General features: G+C 40.2%; 1 protein-coding gene across 7 annotated transcripts in view; it reads right to left on the bottom strand.

The window, feature by feature from the left end:
* Window positions 1-21,150, bottom strand: part of VAV3 (vav guanine nucleotide exchange factor 3) — a 400,412-nt gene that overhangs the window by 212,063 nt on the left and 167,199 nt on the right. For 6 of the 7 annotated variants that reach the window (XM_073810192.1, XM_073810193.1, XM_073810194.1 and 3 more), the window contains 5 exons: window positions 12,065-12,123; window positions 9,601-9,666; window positions 4,907-5,015; window positions 2,775-2,867; window positions 276-344 (listed from right to left, as the gene is read on the bottom strand). In XM_073810192.1, coding sequence (XP_073666293.1) covers window positions 276-344; window positions 2,775-2,867; window positions 4,907-5,015; window positions 9,601-9,666; window positions 12,065-12,123 — 396 coding nt within the window. The remainder of the gene's footprint in view (window positions 1-275; window positions 345-2,774; window positions 2,868-4,906; window positions 5,016-9,600; window positions 9,667-12,064; window positions 12,124-21,150) is intronic. The other variant, XM_019919347.3, reaches the window with a different exon arrangement.

The raw sequence follows: 21,150 nt of genomic DNA, 5'->3' as shown, positions 1-21,150 counted from the left end.
ATAACACCAGGGATTAACTGAGACTACCTTGTTGTGACAAGCAGTTAAGTATAATACATCAACCTTATCCTTTTGCGTTCAGCATACATTCTGACTTTTGCTTGACAATAAGACTTACTAGTTATTTCCAGAAAATAAGACTATAAAAACTCAGGAGACAGAAAATTGGGTTAAAATTCTTTAAAAATACAATAGAATGTTCAAATAGGGACCCAATAAGAAAAGAGGATTTTATAGAAGTGTACCACAATTTTAGCTAGCATGTTTTTACTTACAGGAATGTTGATGAATACTGAATCAAATTCAGCTGCTGTCAGAAATCTTTTTAATGGTGCCATGAAATACTACCAGGAGAGAAGAGAGGGGTAATAATTAAGCACAACTTATCCTAATCTATATAATAGTTTTTCATCAATGAGCAATAAATATTACTGAAGTTAATCAGTATTATGAATACCAAGAAAAAAGCAGAAACTATTTTCTCTACCGTAAAGATTCTATATTTGAACAGAGATATGAAGACATAAATACAAGTTAATACATTTAAAATATAAAATAAAAGATTTGGGCTATAAATCCTTCTGAAAGCAAGAAAAAAAAGAAGAGAGAACACCACTGGCTGAACTGGCAACAAATGGCAACCTTCTGGAGATATGTTTGAGGACTAATTCAAAATATCCCTCAAATGCTCTGTGAAGATTCCAGATCCCTGAGACCAATAATTTGCATATACAATTTATGGATCATTCCCCTTCATTCTTTGAGAATTTTAGTTCCTGGCCTACCATATCTCTGTCCATTACTACTCCCGTCTTCATTTTTGGTCGTATCAGTATCTGTGCAGATGGTCCTTCCAATAGCCTGGCCTCTCGGTTCCCTGAACTCCAATAATCTGTGCCCTATCCTAGCTCAGGTCCTCCTGTGGTCATAGCCCAAGACCCCATCATTACCAACAACTGCATATGCTCCACAGAATTAAGTTGAAGCAAGCAAGTCTCTGACCTCTACCCTCCTACCTTTATAGCTCATTTCTCCAAGGACTTCTCCAACCCACTGGGTCTGCCAATCCCCTGACCATCTCACTTCCCTCATGTCCACATTTCCCTTTTTACCCAGTTTACATTCCACGAGCCATCATCAGAATCACTGCCCTACAAGTACCCTTACCCTCTCTTCTTTCATTCTGGAAAAATGAAAACCCTGGTTAAATCTAGCTTGCCATATATTTTGTGCCTATACCTAAGAAGTTAAACAGAAGCTACACTGATAGCTAATTAAAAATATAATCACAAAACCCAAATGAGCCTGTAATGCTACATTATCCTAGTACATTTACCCTCTCGTTCTCCTAAACAACTCTTCCATGCCTTCATCTCTCTTTTTAAACTTCCAAAACTTTCTCCTGGTTCTCATTCTCCTAGCCTCCAAATGTGGAAGTCACCAGAGGTGACCTGAAACCTCTTCTCTATCAACATCCATTCCCTTGGTGATTCATCTAGTGCCATGGCTTTAAACACCACTGCATAATGATAATGGCCCAATCTATACACCCAACCTTTCCCCTGAATGTCAGACTCATACATCTAACTTCCTCCTCAATACATCCCCTTGGAAGCTAATAGGTATTACAAATTTAGTAAGTCCCAACAGACTCGTGATTCCTACACCTGTCCTTCTCCATCTCAGTCACCATCTTCACCATTTACACAGTTACTCATGCTAAAAACCTAGCATTGTTAGGAATTCCCACTGGGCAGTCCAGTGGTTAGGACTCTTGCACTTCCACTGCTGTGGGCCCAGGGTTCAATCCCTAGTCAGGGAACTAAGATCTCACAAACCGAGCCATGTGGCGTGGCCAAAAAAAACAAACAAACAAACAGACAAAAAAACAAGAACAGAAAACCAAGAATTCTTGATTGCTCTTTCCACACATCCTTTACCTAATCCATCATCAAATCCACTTGGCTCTACTTTCAAAATTTATTCAGAATCTGACCACTCCCTGCCACCTCAACCAATTCCACCATTTTCCATCAACTTAATTATTATGATATCCTTGTAACATTTTTCTCAATTTCCACCCTTGCCTGACAAGAGTCAGAATGATCTGTTAAAAACTTACATTAGATCCCATCACTTCTTCTACTCAAAACGCTCTAGCTTTTAGCCAGGTGCTCCTATATGTCCCCTGTGACCTGGGGGCTCACAAAGTCTCTGATCTCACTGCTCCACTGCACTCATTCTGCTTCAGCCTCCTGGGCTGTTGCTGTTCCCTGAAGCACACTGAACACTGTCCCACGTGAGGACCTTTCTCCCAGGGATTGTCCACTCTGGGATATTCGCATGGCTTACTCCCTCCATTCACAAAGCTCTCTGCTTAAATACGATCTGACCACAGAGGCCTTCCATTACCACTCTATAAAAGGTAACACCAGCCTCTCCCATCACTCACTACCCGCTTCCTCCGCCTTATTTTTCTTCAGAGAATTTATCACCACCTGGCATACTCATTTGCTTAAATTATAAACCCTCCCATGAGAGTGTCATGAGAACTAGAGCTTTGTTGTGTTGACTGCTATACCCCCAGTCCCTAGAATAGTGCCATTCACATACTAAGAAATCAATAAATCATTGTGGGATGAGTAAATCTGCTTTGAGATCTTTAAACCCAAAGTTCTGCTGAAAATCAGGATATACAGACACTGTAGAAACACTGAGCCTAATGTATTAGCAAGGCAGTATTGGAGCATCAAGAATGATACCTAATGACTTACTTTTTCTATTGACTCCAATGTTTCTGTATATTTTTCCTCTGTCTGCTTGATTTCTGCTAGGCAGCAACTCCGTATGTCATTTTCTGGACATTTCTACGATTAGAATTTTCAAATTAACATTATTTAATCAAATTCATGTATTAATCTTTCCAGTAGAAGATAGAAATAAAAATTTTTGACTTTTTTAAGTGTTCCATTCTAATAAAACACATAACTGAAAGATATATTTAACTGCATTTGGGAAGGATCTTTGCTTTTTAAAAGAATTTGAACAAATGAAAAAGTTTTAGATAATTAAAAATATACTTTTGAGTATACTCTCTTTAAACTGAAACATCTATTTTAGTATAAATGTTACTGAATCTGGAGACATCATGAATGGTCTTATACAGTTTTCTTAATGTACAGCATACTTTATAAGTGCTGTAGAAATACTGGAAAAATCATAAAAGGATATTTGGTAAGTAAAAAATCTTAAAATATTTTTTCAAGAGTTAACATCTTGGTGTTTGGCTCTCTTACGGTTTAAGACTCTAGGCAGTAGAACATAGTAGGAAGATCAAAGTTTTGGGGATCAGATAGAATTTGGTTCAAGAACCAGTTTTGCTGTTATTAGTTTGTCTAATCTCTCTGTGTCTTGGTTTTCTCATCTATAAAACAGAATTACAGTACCCAGCCCAAGGAGCTGTAAATGAGATAACCTGTGTAGCGTGCTTAACACCCTGAGGAATGCACAAGAAGGGCCCTGTGCGTTCAATCATCATCACTGCTCACCCTGGGCCACAGGAACAGCCCAGCACCGTAAGCTCAGTGAAGACGGTCCTTGGGAAAGACAATGAAGAATTTGCTGGTGCCCAAAGAAGTTGATAATTAAAGGGGTATGGACGATACTCCATCACCTAAAACACTCTTAAACTGCTGCCACAGGCGTCCTGTCAGCTCGTGAAGTGGGTTAAAGCACACATTCATGACGTTTACTGAACACAGGCCAGCCAACTTGTTTCCATCCCACAGAAGCTACTGTCCCCTATGTGGGCACCGGACAACCCGCCGGCCCTTTATTAAATGCAAGAGGTCCAAGAGAGCTGAGCGAATTCATCAAAGCACTGAAGAAACCTAAAGTACCACCCAGCTGATGAAGAAAGTCTTTTGTGTAAAGAAAATGTTAATAAAAGCTTAAGCAACTGACCTTATTTTTCATTTCAAATTATATATGAGAAAATCATTCAAGGTAATTCTGAATGTTTTAGATATTTTAATGCAGATAAAGCTTTGTGGGCTGCTGTTGACTATGGCAACATCTGAAACTAAGTTCATAAAATAGTAAAAAATGCTAGGAGACCTATAATGAAACAAACGACAACAACAAAAATATCTCATATCAACCCCTAACAAACAGGAAGAAATATTCTTTAACCTATACTTTATGCCACATCAAACTTAAAGCTGATTTACCTGCTTTGCAAGAGATTTCCTTTCATAACAATGTAATTTCATGATCCCCTGAAATTATGTTCTATTGGCACTCTGCAATTATTTAGCTGTGTGGCATGCCGTTTACTTGTTAGACTTGATTTTCTTACTAGTAAACGGAGAGATTTAGACCAGAGACTTCCTATGGTTGTTCTGAACTGTAAAATGTCATGTTTACATGTCTCCAAATGCAGCAACACGTCATGGTTATACAGTTACAAGCAAGTAAACATAAAAAACAAACAAAAAAAAATCCCAGCAGAAGTTACATAAATAATTATTGTATTATAATTATGCTATTATTTTATAATTATAATTAATATACTTATAACATAAATATTATTTCATATTAATTATAATTATTGTATTCATTCGTCTTTCAAATAATCACTTTCCTAATAAAATACTCAGAATAACAAGTCATGATTATAGAGTTATAAGCAAGATAAAAAAGAAAAACAACGATCCCAGCAGAAGTTACATAAATAATTATAACCATTGTATTAATTATAATTATGCTATTGTTTTATAATTATAATTAGTATAATTAAAACATAAATATTATTTTATTAATTATTATATTAATTAGTCCTTCCAATAATCACTTTCCTAATAAGATACTCAGAGTAACTTAAAAAACAGGCAAGTCAAAGTCCTACAGGCTGATGCACCTCCTCTGCCTTCATCAAGTCCTCGTACACTTCGCCACCTTCGTCTTCCCCATAAACACAGTCGTACAGACCCTCTTCATCTTCCACACGGGTTTCACTGAAGCAAAAGGTATAACATAAACGTCATTTTCTAGCATGCAGTAAATACAGTAGTTAGAAATAGCTTACTGGTTATCAACAGAAGATCCAGAGAGCAAATCAAATACAGTGGAAGGAGGCAAAGGTTTACATTACAGCTCTGCCCCTCCTAATAAGAACAAGGACAAACGACAACCACAGAATCTGACAACGATGGCAGTGCCCTAACCTCCACTGGGCGTTTACTACGCCTCTCTGCATGGGTTATCTCACCTGGTTTGCCCAGGTCCAGCATTAATTTTGTTATCAGGTAGGCACTGTTGTTTGGCCAATTCAAGTGACAAGGACTTTGAGAGAACACAATGTTCTTTGACTTGCCCAGGATAACACAGCTAATCAGACAGCAGAGCCAGGATTTAAAACCCAGTCTGTCTTACACACTGAGTGTTTTAACTGCTCTATCATACTACCTCCCATTTTTCATATGTCAAGACCTCAGTTTCATTACCTGTATTAAAGGGTATAATATGGAGAAGACACAGGAGTTGGGGAGGACCTAATATGTTATAAATAATCTTTATAAAGCAAAAATTTCTGCTGATTATAATTGTCAATATCTAATGCAATGGTTTTCAAACCATGTTCCTTCAAGGCCACTCAGAGGGTACCCACAGGTTTGATTCTTTCAGATTCTGCTTTTATCTGTTCTATTTGTATTTTGCTTAAAGAAATGGTCCCAAGGCCACAAGACGTTTTTAAAAGCCATTGAAATTCTTCTGCTGGTCTCCTGGCAGTGGAAAATAATCCCTATTTTTTTTTTAACATCTTTATTGGAGTATAATTGCTTTACAATGGTGTGTTAGCTTCCGCTTTATAACAAAGTGCATAGGTTTACAATCTCAAATTGTAAACCTATGCACTTTGTGCATAGGTTTTGTAAAGGAAGGTGCCTTAAAGGAGAACGCTCTGGTGGTGAGAGAAGTTTCAGAGAACCTGCTGTGAGAAAAATTCATTCCAGGATTACCTGTCCACCCATCCACCCACCTACCTGATTCTTAAACTAAGAACCTACTGATTGCCAGACTCACCAGTGCTAAGAATGCTAAGATCCAAGGGCTCTCCCATAGTCTAGTGTGGAAAACAGCACATAAACACATAATTCTATGAGTGCAGAGGGAAGAGTAAGAATAACTCTGACTAAGGAAGGCAGGGAAAGCTTCATGGAAGATACTACATCTGAACTGGATCTTGAGTGTATTTATTTATTCAATAGGTATTTGCTGAATAAATACTATGTTCCAGCAGATATAGCTGCAGACAAGGCAGACACAGTTTCCACCCTCCAGGGTGACACAATGAATGAGAAGAGGGGATGAGCATTCAAAGGACCCCAACCTGTGCGATGGCAGAGAGGTGTGCAGAAGCTGGCGACGTGAGGGGTGGAGTCCCGTCCAGTGGGACCAGGTGAGTGAGGGGAGCCCCAGAGGGAAGAGGTGAACCAATCTGAGAAGGGCCCTGCGCTCTGGGAGCTCAACCTTACCTGGGCATCTGAGGACCACAGTGGGTTATAGAGGGGTAGTGTGGAGGGTCAAGAAGCCAAGCAGGGAGATAGAGAAGCCAAGAAATGAAATGCTGTGGGTGAGAGGTAATGAGTACCATAACCAGGGTAAAGGCAGATGAGGAGAGAAACAGACTCAGGAGACCGTGTCAGCTACAACCAACCAGACTTGGGGACCAATCCGGATTAGGGAGAGGGGGGAGGACTGAAGGATGCTTTCAGCTCTGTACTCTGAAAAACTGGGGAGACAGTGAGTCTTATTGGCAGTTCCAGAATTTCCATACTGAGGGGCTTAGGCAGGCAGTCTCGCCTTAGGCAGTCCCGCCTGAGAACAGTGGGGCTGTTAAACTGGTTCGAGCACTTTCTATAACTCATCAAAGGGTAGGAAGGTCTGATGAGTTCATGAAGGAACTGAGATTAAAGAAATGATAAAGGAGTAGGTTCTGTATCAAAGGGGATCCTGTTCAGAAGGAAAACAGGCTGTGAAATCCTTTTCCTCCCTCAGACCCTCCAACCCCCACCCCCAAACCAACAAAAAAAAGCCAAAAAAACAAACAAAAAAATCACATCGTCTTTCTTAAGTCTTGCTATCGACTATTTTGCATGAGGGCAGAGGTACATATGTATAAATTCACACAGATTCTTCTCTAAGAATTGTAGGAGCGACACACACGCACCCACACACATTGCAACTGGGCTAGAACAGTTTGGGTTTTTGTTATTCAATCCCATACTAAAGCTGTTTTTCTTGCTAACAGTTTGGGCAGTAATCTCTGATTTGCACAAAATGAAGAAGGGAGAGAGGAAAAAGCTGTGATTCTTCAAATGGTCAATAAATCAACAGCAATCTATATTAGCTTTCCTGTGTCTGGGCAACCTAGATATGGTCCCGTCTGACACCCTGGTCATAAAGGTTGAAGGAGCAAGGACACTACCGTTTAGCCATCTTACACGCTCTCCATTCCATCCTGTGTCTCTTTCTCTCCACGTGAGGATAGAATGACTCCCCCTGCCTGGGGAGCAGACCAGTGTTTGTTCTGGGGCCCTCCCTTCAAGCGATTCACCCCCAGAGGTTAAAGGGAAGTCTATGAGCCCACAGAGATCATAACAAAGCCAAGACTGAAAAGCAAACCCTCATAGCAAACTCAAAAGCAGGCATTTGCAGGAAACACACGACATTTGGACCTCCGACCACCTGGTGAAGAGGTGAAGCAGACTGCACCTCCCAGAGCATGTGAGTTGGCATCTCAGAGCAGCCAGTTCAGGGGCCCAAGTTTTCTCCAAACTTGCATCCTCACAGGATTTATCTTGGCATCAACAGAACAAGACGAGGGAAGACTATAAAAATGAGTAGGTGTAGGTGGGGAGTTAAGATAGAACGTCATCATAGCACTGGAAATAATATTCTTTCTAAGAGGACAAGGAATTCGATTATCTGATAAGTAATCTTATAGTCACTTTATGAAGATTGTAGCCAATTCAATGAGACAATCAGCAAGTACCTTGCTGAAGATTAGTGAGTTCTTGGAGATTTTAAGAAGAGATGAGAAACCATTCTTGATACACATGTGAAATACAAGACTTCGAGGCCCATCCAAAGGCAGCCTACTCTGGGAAGGGCTACCAGCCTTGCCGGTGGCTCCTGCTGAGAGCTCTCAGAGGAGCGAGGCCTCTGGGAATCAATGCAGTGAGTAAGAGCCTCCACGCTAGAATAAGAACTGCCTGGGTTCTAATCCAAAGACTACTATTACTTATGATCTTCAGGAAGTTATGATCTTCAATATGATCTTCAGCAAGTTACTTAGCTTTCAAGCCTCATTTTCTCATTTGTAAACTCTGGTGATACTAGGAACAACCTCATAATGTGGTGTTACATGAGAGACGCGTGTAACATGGTTAGGACAGAAACACGCACTCAGTAAGCTCCTATGAACTGATAGATGTCTCATGATAGCTCCAGCCTGAAGCATCATGCCTGGAAGACAGTAAGTGCTCAATGCAGCTTTGGCCTATTAATTCAGAAAACAGATACTTACTGAGGACCTACTAGACACTAGACACTGTTTGAAGTGCTAGGAAAAGAGCCAAGAACAAGGTCAAGTTCCTGACCTCATGCAGCAGGCCTTCTGATGAGGAGACGGACAAAAAGTGAGGCAAGCCGAGACTGCCTCAGGTAGAGGCGAGTACCGTAAAAACACAGAGCAAGGTGAGGGTGGCGGCAATTTTAGATAGGAAAGGCCTCGCTGGCAGAGCCATCTGAGCAAAGACTTGGATGGCGAGGGGTCAGCCACATGGGCAGAAGGGACAGCCAGTGTAAAAGTCCTAGGGCAAGAACAAGGTCCGTGTGCTGAGGTATTAGGATCGATCAGTGGATGAATTTCCACAGGATCTGAATCTCTCCTGGAGCAGAATCTATGTCTTCTTATAATTCTTTGCAAACATACCTGATCTTTGGCATCAGCTCCTTGAGGGGTGAGGATCAAGTTTTACCTTTATTTGTAATCTGCACAAGTCACTCAATCAGCAGAAGACAACCAGCTGCAAAGACCTTTAGCCTCTCCCAACTATTAAATGATACAGCCCCAAAGGATTCTCTCTTCAGAATCAACACCATCTAATGAAACATCCCTGAATAACTCCCACCCACACTGATCTCGTTCGTCCTTGAACTTACACAGCGAGCACTATCTGTCCTACAGGTCCGGTGGTAGATTCTATTAATACTCCTCTCGTTAATTGTCTGATTCCAGGTTTATCTACTACCTTTCCTATGCCTTTGAGAAACTTCCAAATGTTACTTCATTGCTGTGTTTCTTTACTCTCCATAGAGACTTGCACAATGCAAGGCACACAAGAGGAATTGAAAGCCAGTTGAAGTACATTTTCTCATGAAGCTTTCCATCAGGAGTCTGAGGTTAATTCTCACATGTCTTAATCACTAAGCCACGGTTCCCCTTCAGAGAGCTATTTTAACACCCACGGTTAAAATCCACAAAGGATGCAAAAATTGGCAGTGGTGTACTTTTGTTGAAAATGCTCAACATACTCTATTAAATCAGGCAGGCTTTTGTAGATGTCGTCATCATTAACGCTTTCTTCTGTCGGGAAGGGCCTAGGAGGGAGGGGAAAAAAAAGAGTGAATAGGCAAAAACTAGGCTGGACGTTTACCTCTCACGAAACACATACGCTCAGCTGCTGCCAAAGTGGTCAGATCAGTCACCATGTTTCACACGACTTCTGGGGCTTCTCCCAAAGTGCCTGGCTGTGGCTGTGTCAGGGTCCCCCAGAGGGAGGCATGGCACCTGCTACCTCAAATCACCTGCAGCGATCACGGCTGGTCACCACAGTCATGTGAGCAGTCGTGGACGTGCTGAGGTGCTCATCTGACCTCCCACCAGCCACACACCTGCAGCTCCCCAGCTCAGAGTGGGTCCTTGCCTTTAGCACCATTCAGATTCTTTGCACTTACAGAATCTGATCTGACAAATAACTTGGTAATTAGGTAACAACCATTCTAGCATGACTCAATTCACTAGTATAGATGAGAATTAGAAAACAAAAATGCCATGCCCTTTATATATGATCATTGACTCTGATATACTTTTCTACTCAGACCGTAAGTTGTGGGAGTTGTATTTTTTATTTTTCATCTATTGGACAAATAAGTCAAACAGGCCTCAAAAAGAGTACGATGTTTTCTTTGTCCCCTGCTCAGAGAAAATCACTTTAGTTTCTACCCTATTCCTAGCCATTGGCTTCCCTTGTCTGCTTCGTACTATGAACTTTATTCATAATACCAACATAATGCCCTAAATTTATGTCTAACAAAATCACAGTGATTATACTATAGTGCCAAAAGTTTTACCCTCTTTTACATGAAGTCAGCATGTCATATGTTCCATAAAAACAAGAGGATCCATCAAAATAAAAAATAAGCACTAGATAATTACTAAATAATTATATTTAGTATAGTGAAAACATTTTCACATTCGTTTATGTATTAACTTAGTACTTAAGACATCTGAGGAACATATATTTTTCAAATAAATTAAAATGTGTGAGAAATGCCAGTTTCAAAATCCTTTTTTAAATAAATTTTGACACATTTTATTATACTCTTATATACAAGTCTATTGTAGTAAAAAATTGAAATTATAAGTAAGAAGGAAAAAGTATAAGGAACAAGGAAAAAACTCTTCTATATATAGTTTCAGAACCAACAATATATAAATACATAAGGATAGAATCATGCTATTTCAAAATTTGCTGTTTGCATATAAAAAAATATATGTTGACATGGAAAGATAATCATGTATTGAAGAGAAAATGACAAGGTATGGAACATTTATCCGGCCTAGAGACTACTGTAGAAAGCTGCCAGACTCATGGCCCATTTCTGAGGAAGGGTCTGTGGGTGTCTTCCCCAAGATCACTGTGCTTTGTACCCAGGGACTGGGCTGTCATGCTCGGATCCTCTCTGTTTGAATCTGAATGTGAACAGAAAAATGGAAGCAACAGAAGAAGAGACCCAGGGTCACAGAGCCCCATAACGGCTGGAGACTGAATTATGGAGCCCTGAGGAAATCAGGTAAAAAATGAGATCCATTCCATTTCCATGTGACCTGGCTGTGTGGCTACTGAAACTGTTTTTCTGTATTTCTAACATTCCTAATAATACAACCTTCTGACTGACCTAACTTGAATATGCAGTATTTTAAACAGAAAAGGCCCGACACAACATAACACATCTACCTTTCCATATTTAACTGACTGCATAATGCTTCACTGCATGGAGAAGGTATAATTTAAACAATTTACAGTGAACCCTTGAACAACAAGGTATGAACTGCACATGTCCACTTATAAATGGATTTTTTTCAATAGTAAATACTACACGATCCACAGTTGGTTGGAACCACAGGTGCAGAGGAATTGAGGATGCAAAGGGCCGAATATAAGTTATACTTAAATTTTCAACTGTGTGGATGGTTGGTGCTCCTAATTCCCACGTTTTTCAAGGATCAACAGTACTTCCAAGTTTTTCACTTAGTTCCAAACTTTCAATACACCTTCTCGAACATATATTATTTTATACTTGTCTGATTATTTCTGAAACGCCTAGAAGTTGTGACTTATTGTTATGGCCTACAGGATATAAATGTACTGCAATATCTTTTTTTAAAATATCAATTTAATTAAGCATTTGTGTTTTTCTTAATGAATCACCTGTATAGGAATGTTAGAGGGAGTTAAAAGAAAGAACTGTATCAGTGACAGTCACCAGTGAGTTGAGAACGATGTTTAGCCAATGTGTCTTATTCAACGCTACGACTCAGTTCTTACTTGCTCGATAAATTTCAAATGTCTATTGAGCACTTATATACCCGGCCACTCTTCATGAATGAGATGTGGTCCCTGTATGCAAAGTGCTTTACACATAGTAGCCATTCAATAAACAATCACTTCATTGAACTGAACAGGACGTACGAACCACAGAGAAGCTAGCTTACCTGATTCCTGTGGCCAGCGCTACAGGTGTGCGAGAGAGTCGCGATAATGTTTCTATAACCTGAGAAAAGAGGAAAGGGCTCACTGGACGTGTATTTCAGAAAAAAATATTTTTTTCTCAAAAACAGTAGTTTTACAATCCAATATTAACAATAGCAGTGGAAACGTAAGTTTGCAGGTGTCACCAAAGTGCAGAAAGGGAAGAGTTGTAACCGAGAAGTATATACACCTACCTATAATTTTGTCCCCTTCCTTAATTTTCTGACTCTACTTATAAGTTTGTCCCTTTCCTTAATTTTATGACTCTAAGCAGGTTACTAACCATGTGGTTTTCAGTTTCTTGATCAGTAAAAACAAGGAGTTAGGGTAATTCTAAAGTTCTCATGTCTCCCCTACTACATGATCTGAAAGACCCTGTAACGCCGCTCTGTCCAAAACAGTAGACACTAACCACACAGAGGCTATTTAAATTTAAATTAATTAAAATTTTAAAAACAAAAAATCAGGTTCCTTAGTTGGACTAGCCATGTTGCATGTGCTCAGTAGCCCATGCGCCTAGTGGCTACGGCATTGGACGACACAGACATCAAACACTTCCGTTATCACAAAAAGTTCTATTGGACAGAACTGCTGTATAGCAAAGTGGTTCAGAGGGTGGGCTCTCCAGCCAGACCACGTCATGTGAGTTCTGATCCCGACTTCACCATTTATTAGCTGTATATCCGTATGCAAACTACTTAATTTCTCTGGGTCTCAGCTTTCTCTTCTGGCTACTGCCTATAATAATTAAGTTAGGTTATTAACAATCACTATCTTATTATGAGAATTAAAAAGATAATACATGTAAAGCATTTATATGGTAGCTATTCTTTATAATTGCCAACTTCAAGAAAATTACCTTATTCTAATTCTGAATATTTTCAGAAAAGGAATTTCCTAAATTACCCTTAATTATCTGTATCTGTTTCAAAAATTCTTCATAAAGGTCTTCAGTACCTAACCCTCGATGTGCCCTGCTAGATCTTTAGCGTTAGTACATAGCAACTGTACCCTTCCTTCCCACGTTTACACCTAACAGCATCTCTTTCAAAGACTTACTGAGGAAGCTAATGAGCTAAAATGTGTTTTTCTCATGAAACCTCTTTCTATGATAATAGATATAATTTGTCTTAAGTATCTAAACAAAACGTAAATACATTCTACTACAAGGCCTATTCACAATGAGAAAACAGAAAGAGAAAAGGTAAAAATCTATCTCTAGGTTGAGGTAGTCTTTGAATTCCCCAGTTCAAAGATGGAAATGTTTCCAGTACTAGGAGTCACATAAGGGTATTAGCCACACATATACTCATTTATCACCTAACTTCAGGAGGCAGTATATTGTTGTGGTTACAAACTCTGAACTGAGAACACCTGGATGAGCTAGGCCCACCTTCACCAGCCTCTATAAAATGTGGATAATAACAACTACCTACCTGCCTCACAGAGTTACTGAAAAATTAAATGACACGATGCCCATCAAATGCTTAACTCAACAAATGTGAACTGTTATTAATACATAAAATAAAATAATCATTACATACAAATGAAATTTAATCAATCGAAGGCCTTTATGCAATTTCTTTCTGGTTTAACCTTGCTGAAGAGCAAAAAACAACCTCCTAGGTAACACTTGATATCGATTAATATCCATAAGAAAGATAAAGCAACTTCAGTGAGTCTGTAAATTCAGAAGATCATGAACGAAATAATACATTTATCAAAATAAACTGATTCAAGATAAAAATAATCATCTGCTAAGTTTCCAAAAATATGCATTATTGAGTGAAAAGTCTAGCTATTGGAGGAGTCCAGGATAACCTGTGGAGTAATATTTAGACTGCTGAATTAACTACATTGTTGCATTCTAGCATGAGCCTTATCCTGATGTAGCACTGTTCTAAAGTTATGGGGTGAAGTCGGCTTCTAAATCGTTTTTTCACAGCAGTGTCACTACTCAATAACAAGAGAAATAGTACAGCATTAGTACTGCTATGTGTTTTACTACTGCTATTATTTAACACAAATGTTAAAACACCAGAACTAGTCACAACCTGTCCCCGCCACACAAGACTATATGTAGTTTGATTTTTTTAATACAATTGTCCACCAGAGGGAGCGAGACAATAGTCTATCACTTCACTCCTGCATTGAATGTAAGTACAAACATTTCTGAAAATTAACATGCTGAAACCAACTGTTATTTACTTAAAAGGATTGTCTAGTCTATTCAATGATAGAAAAATAACATAAAGATAAAAGTTCAGTGGATGGGACTGAAGGATAATAGGTAGCATGTCTTAAAGTGAATCTCCCAGGGGACTATCACTCAGTTTTGTATCTATCTTATTGTACATCAAGTCCATCCATTAACTCAAGTTTAGCCAAAGCAAATAAGGACTGTTTGGTCAATGTAGTGTTTTTAGAACAGTGTGTATTCTATATAAAGGTGGAGTGTATCCGGATTTGGAATAGACAAGTACACAAATTAATGCCAGATTCTGAAGTCCTCTGTGTGGAGAATGACCTGCTGTTAGAAACATCCTTCAAGTATATTTACAAAAGAAAATAGCCCCAAGGGCGGTAAGAAGACTATTTGCCTTGAAATGTCTTAATTTCTAAATTGTTGCCTCAAATAACATGACATATGGACATTTACTCCCAGAAAGGGGGATAACAAGTTAGAATATTTGCAGGTTAATAGGCTGAAAACGAATGACTAAATCCACATCATGGATTTTCTTTCTCTACCTACATCCATCCCTTGTTTGATAAGAAGAATGGCATTTGCAAAGAAGTGAAAAAATTCCAGATAACAAGAATAAGAGTTACCGTGCGAGGAAGGTGGGAGAGGCGAGCAGGGCTTCTGTGTGTCTGCTTTAGAGGGGTGGGTTAGATCCCAGAATCTATGAAGGGTCATTGACAAGTTTAAGGAAGATAGCAGGGTCAAAACTGCATTTTTAGAAGATCACTCAGCAAAGTGAAGGACAGACCGGGGTAGGAGGACATGGGATACAGACAGGGACCAGGAGACCCACTGGGGGTGGGGGGGTTCTCAATCATCCAGGTGAGAAATGAGAGGTCTACAGGAGAGCTAGAGAAGAGGTGGAAATATGCGAAGTATTTAGGAACAGCGGCTGACACACCGTGGAGGCTGAGGAAGGAGGAAGAACCCGGGACCACCTGGGCCGGCTGTTACAGCGTAGAGGGGCCGCAGTGCTCCGGGATGCTCCCGAGCAGGAAACCCTCGTCCTCGGTTCCCTCCAAACGCCTGACTACATTCATCCTTGTCTCGGCCAGGCTGGTCCCCACCCAGAGCCTTCTCTGACCATCTCCCTCCTCCAGTCTGGGTTCTTTCTGTCCCTGCAGGACCCTGGACATAACTCTGCGCTAGCACCTATCCCCTTATTCAAAATTTATCTGCTGTTTAAAATATTTCAAAAGGACTCGTGTTTATCTTTTCAATTGAAATAATGCAGAAATACATAAAAGTTGCCCACCCCCCCACACACACACCCCTCTCTCACCTTCTGCCTAAAGGAGACCAGAGCTAAGAATCTGGTGTGACTCTTGCAGAATTGTTTTTTTCTTTTTCTTTATGATTATTATTTTAGGTAATGTGTTTCTGTTATACAGATTTCTCTACCAACGTGCTTTTGTCATTTACCAACATATCACGTATAGTGGTGTCAACACATACAGATCTTTATTCATTTTAATGAATTCATTCATTCATTTATTCATTTGAATGTTGTATCACATTCCAGCGTCTGTATATAACATAATGATTTAACGCTTCCCCTGCCAGTGAACTTTTTCAACATTTTGCTACAACAATGCTGCAATTACCATCCTTGCCAAATACCTTTTCAATTGTGTGCAGGTATTTCTATAGGAAGGATTCCTAGATGGGCTGACTAGGTATAACCATTGCTCTTCAATAAGTATGCACAAACTCGCATTACCCCCGAAGAGTGTGTAAGAATACAATAAGGCATTCTAATGACCTGTTTGTCTGTCTTTCCCATCCAACAATGGAAAATACCTTAAGGGCAGGGAAACTGCTTCTTCACTGTTCTATTCCCATCACTGCACTCACAGCCAGCCTCCAAACAACCACTTAACACAAAAATATTTGTTGCTCAAACAAATGAATGACTACCACTTACCCTGCAAAATTGTTGTGCGGATTAGTTATAATATGTGTAAAGATATGTAAAGAGTTTAGCCTGCCACAAGTGAGGAATGAATGAGTAATTGAAGAAACCCATTATGAAAATTAAATATTAAGTATGAGAAACAGTTGCTTATCTCCTCAAACCTAGAGACAATGTACACAGTGGCACGCCCCTCCCCATCAAAATTTTCCCCCTAATGATAATTTTTATTTAGCTTGGGCTCTTTATTTTTTCCATCCCCATTAGTCAGTTTAAAAGCCATGAAAGAAAAACAGTTTGCCAAAACTGAATGGCAACACTGTACGCCAATAAAGCTACCCATTTTACCTCTTCTCTTCATGAGACCTTCTGGCTAATTCTCACCCTCTGCTTATCTGGCACATTAGTGCTGTTGATATCGTAGTTTGTGAGAAAAGCAAGTCAACCGTGCAGAAGCAGTTTGCCGTAGCTCCTTCCAAGGTCATGAGTTAAGGAAGCCATGGACATAGAGAAGAACTCAAGGAACCATGGGGACCAGCACACAGGTCTGTCAAGAAGTACTAATTAATTATGGCTTTACCTCCTTGAGCTCTCTACTCTGAAGTTGTATCTCTTAACTCTCTCCCTGAGCCAATGGGAAGGCTATAAAGATTCCTGAACAGGGCTCTGGATTCAATAGGAGCTCCTGGGGAAGTGCTTCTTCCAGGAAGATAGGTTGAAAAAGGGCCATCAGGTGGCTTCAAGCTTGAGCCCCAAGCACCTGACAAGCTTGGCAGTTCAAGAACGGTCTGCAGCATTGCAGCACCACAGCACGAAGCTACCACCTAGCAGCTGAAGCTATGGGCAGGGATGCTGCATCATGGTTCCTACAGGCTCAGAGCAAGTGCCCTGTGGGTTCACGGAGGAAAAACCCAAACCCCAGAGGACGTAATCGGAAGTGTGGGCCTGGGGGTGCTGGGCTGAGTAATTCAGACAGGATGGGCCTGTAGACTAGACTGAGTGCAACCAGAAGCAACCCAGAGATCTGGTATTATGCAGGCATCTGATTCTCTGCCAGTGAGGCCTAACTCTAAATCCAACCAGATGGTGAGTTTCAGGCTAACAATATATCTCACTTTCTCCTAGGAAATCAACAGAACTCATTATCTTAATTTCCTTTGCAGTTCTAATCTCACACAGCAAATTACCCCATTAGGATACACTGCAGCTTAGTGTCATTTCTAGCAACATGTTTACATCTTTCCTAAAATAGCTGGTTGTTGCTTTGAATACTGTAGAAGGCTGTTGAAAAACATCCCTAGCACTTCTTCTGTGGGTAAAGCAAAGCAGTACAACTAGATAAGATGAATAAAACATTACTTCTGTATCAAGAAGATTATGAACTATGGGAAACTCATTTGCATTGTTCAGAAGAGTAGAGTATCTATATGGGTTTAAGTGGTCCAAATTACAGTTTGTGCAGACCTTGATACTGATCATAAATGCAAGAATTATTCTGTATGTATTATTCTGAGTCTTCAAAAGTAAAGCTCTATAGAGAAAAAGAACCTCTCTTTAGGAAAGTCATATACTAGACTGGTTAAGATGCAGGCTTAAGACTCAAATTTTCTGGACTCCCATCCCAGCTCCACCACTCACTAGCTGGGTAACCACAGAAGAATGTCCTGTACTTCTACTGCTATTTCCTAATGCCATTGTTGCCACCATCATCATTGGTAAAGTAAGATTTGGTCTTTGCAAAGCACTTCAGAAAATAACATGTGATGTCTACCTCAAGTTATCATAAGATACAAAGGAAAGCTTTCTAATGGCTGGGAATACATTTAATAAATTATGTTGTACATTCGAGTACTTGATGGCTAGCGTTTGTTAATAGTTGCCAACAGTTGCTAAGCTTGTCTAATTGTAACACTATGCTTTTTAAAAATGAGGACTGTTGACAGTAAATGTTTTTCTTTTATTTAGCATTCATTTCCTGCTTCCGTGTAATTAATGTTTAATCAAAATAATCAAATAAAAAATATAAACTCCTGTCATACCAAAGTATGTCTAACAGGCTAAAAACAATTGCATTTGACCTTGCTACAGTGAATTTTAGTAAAAAACAAACAAATGTTCCACGCCTAGTCTGTTCGTGAAGATATAACACTAATAACAACCAGAATCACATCCAGCTCATAAAAGAGCTCTAAGAACTGACAGTACAAAGAGATGGGCTCAGAGAAGCTTCAGCACACATCGCCCCACAGTCCCCATCCCCTCCACACCTCACTGCCTCAAATAAATATAAAAATCTATGTAACTAGAGTGTGTCTGTCATTTAACCACAATTTCAGGACAAGTCCTTTAGCTGAATCCCCATCCCCAACCATATGACAATCCCTCCCAACTCCATCCTCTACAGAAATTCTAGAGCCATCCCCACATTTTGTTCAAGTGATTCTTTGAGAGGCTGATGAAAGTTCTTGGTCCTTTCCTCAGAGGGAGGGAAAATAAAGACTGTATATACTAATACACAGATACACATAGACATATAAGTATACATAATTCTGCATTTTATCTCAAGAAATCCAGGGACCTCTTGAAGACCATTCATGGATTTCCTAGATTCTCATTCCATCTCCTTCTTTGCCTATAATAAAACCAAGGCCCAGAAAAATTAACTAGCTTGTCCAAGGCCAAAGAACTGAGAGCAACAGAATTGGTACCAGAACCCAGGTCCCTTTTCCTCTACCCAGGCTATTGCTCTTTCCAACTCACCATCCTGCCCATGGATCTCCTGCGTTTACTCAGGGAACATCTGTGGAACACTCACTATGGGCTAGATACACCTGATAAACTCCATTTTGTTATACTGAGGATAGCAAAATGGAGACTATATAATTCCTACTCTCAAAAACCCACCATCTGTTGGGAAAGACCACAAGGGTGGATAGTGGAAACACAGACCTAGTATTACAAAGTGCGTCCATAGCCCAGAGGAGAGAGCAAGGCCAGCTGTCCCCCTCAGCCTGAAGAACAGTCAGAGAGGCTCAAAAGGGTCTTTAGAAGAGGTGACCCTGGGCTGCATCTTGAAGGGCAACAGGGAACTTCCCAGACTCTCTGCAGGTTATAAGAGGTCTGATGGGTGAGAACCATCATGCTCTGGTTTCACCTCCTCCCTCATCGCATGCTCCAGTGAGAACACTTGCCCCTTACTCTCTGAGAAGCTCTTTGTAGTTGCCATTTCCTGAATAATATTTTCCTTATTTGGTTGACGGTGAATAGTTTTCAGGTTCTAAGAGAGAGGTCACTAAGCAAAGCTTTTCTAAACCAAACAGACCAGCACTTGTCTCATGAGGCACTTCAACACCATCGAGGTCTTGCTGTCTCTGCATTCTCGGCCTCCACACTCGTCCCCTGAAGACCCAAAATAGAGCATCTTTCCTTCAAACCTGTTTCTGCTCCCTATTCCCAAGGAGCCCACGGTCTCACTCCTCTCCCTCACCTGCCCAGACAGCCAGGAAACTTTCTAGACAGGCACTTCTTCTTCATACCCCATCCTACCAATTCTCCCTTTTAAATGTATCTCAGATCCAACTCCTTCTCTCTTCCTGTGCTCAGGTCCTCTCTATCTCTTGCCTCAATCACTGGAAAAGCCTTCCAATTCATCTCCATGCCTTCAATTTCACTTCCTTCATCTTCTACATGGCTACCACAGAGGCTGTATGACATTTCAAAACTGTCAATCTGGGCACACCACCATCACCACTCTGCCCACCTTAAAATTCTTAAATGTTAGCCTTCGTGCAGAGATCAGATTATTTAGCAGGACACTCAGAGCCTTCAATTGATTGGATCTGCTCCCCACCCGCTTCCAGCCTTCCCCTGCCACCAACTCTCCCCACATCTCCTGTTCAACCCCATACAACCACCTTGCCTGCTGTGCCCCAGACAGACTCTAGAATTTACTCCATACATGTAAATTCTACCAGATCAAAACATTCTTTTTACTAAAATTCACAGAGGTGGTTTCAAAATGAACACTTTCAGACTAAAGAGCAGGCAGGGAAAAAGCAAACTGGTACCAGCAGTGCTAATTTTCTCACACCAAGTAAAAAGAAGTTACAATTTTTCTTCCACACTGTTCTAACCATCCCCTGGGTCCAAATACCAAAGCAGATGAAACCTGAAATTCATCAGTGCAGAGTTAGGTGTCTGGAAGCACAACTCTCTAGTTAGACATCAGAACAAACATAAATACTGCTTCTCCTAAATTTACACTGGTCTGTGAGGATGTGTTGAAGTTAGTACACCATAAAGGATTCAACTTTTTGTAGGCAACTAAAAAGAAATACTTTAGCTTGAAAACATAATCATATTTGCAAATCATTCCCTGCCTTTACGCAGAGTAGAGATACAATCTACAAAATTCACGTGGCGCTTTTAATATCTTCACTACTACAAAAGGAAATCTAGTTGTGGGCCCTGTAGGTAAACACTGATTACTCACTGTACAATTATAGTAATGACTCTAGCTCAGCACTTGAGGTGGTAGCAGTGTTATTACCAGCTCACTAAGAACCCACTGTGGCTTTCACACAACTCACTTTAAACAGATGTGTCCTATGTGTTAGCATCAGGCCAGAGGACAGGTTGTTTATGAGACCAGAAATAGACTGGGGGAGTTCTATGTGACTTAAGGGACTTGGAAAATAGAATGAATTTTCAAAGCTGCCTACAAATCATTCAGCTGGGTCAAAGTTAACATATTTTCCAAACCCAGCTCACTTTCAAAGTCACGCAGAGATCTCTGCTTCCTGCATGCTGCCCCCATGGCTATTCCCACTTTAAAGGCTGAAATCACATGGAGTGCAGGAACAAACAGGCAATGCCAGGAAGACAGATCCAAT

Source organism: Tursiops truncatus, chromosome 1 (assembly GCF_011762595.2).
Source record: "Tursiops truncatus isolate mTurTru1 chromosome 1, mTurTru1.mat.Y, whole genome shotgun sequence".
NCBI classification, from domain to species: domain Eukaryota; kingdom Metazoa; phylum Chordata; class Mammalia; order Artiodactyla; family Delphinidae; genus Tursiops; species Tursiops truncatus.
Note: the sequence above shows the minus strand (reverse complement) of the source record. Positions and strands in the feature narration are given on the sequence as shown.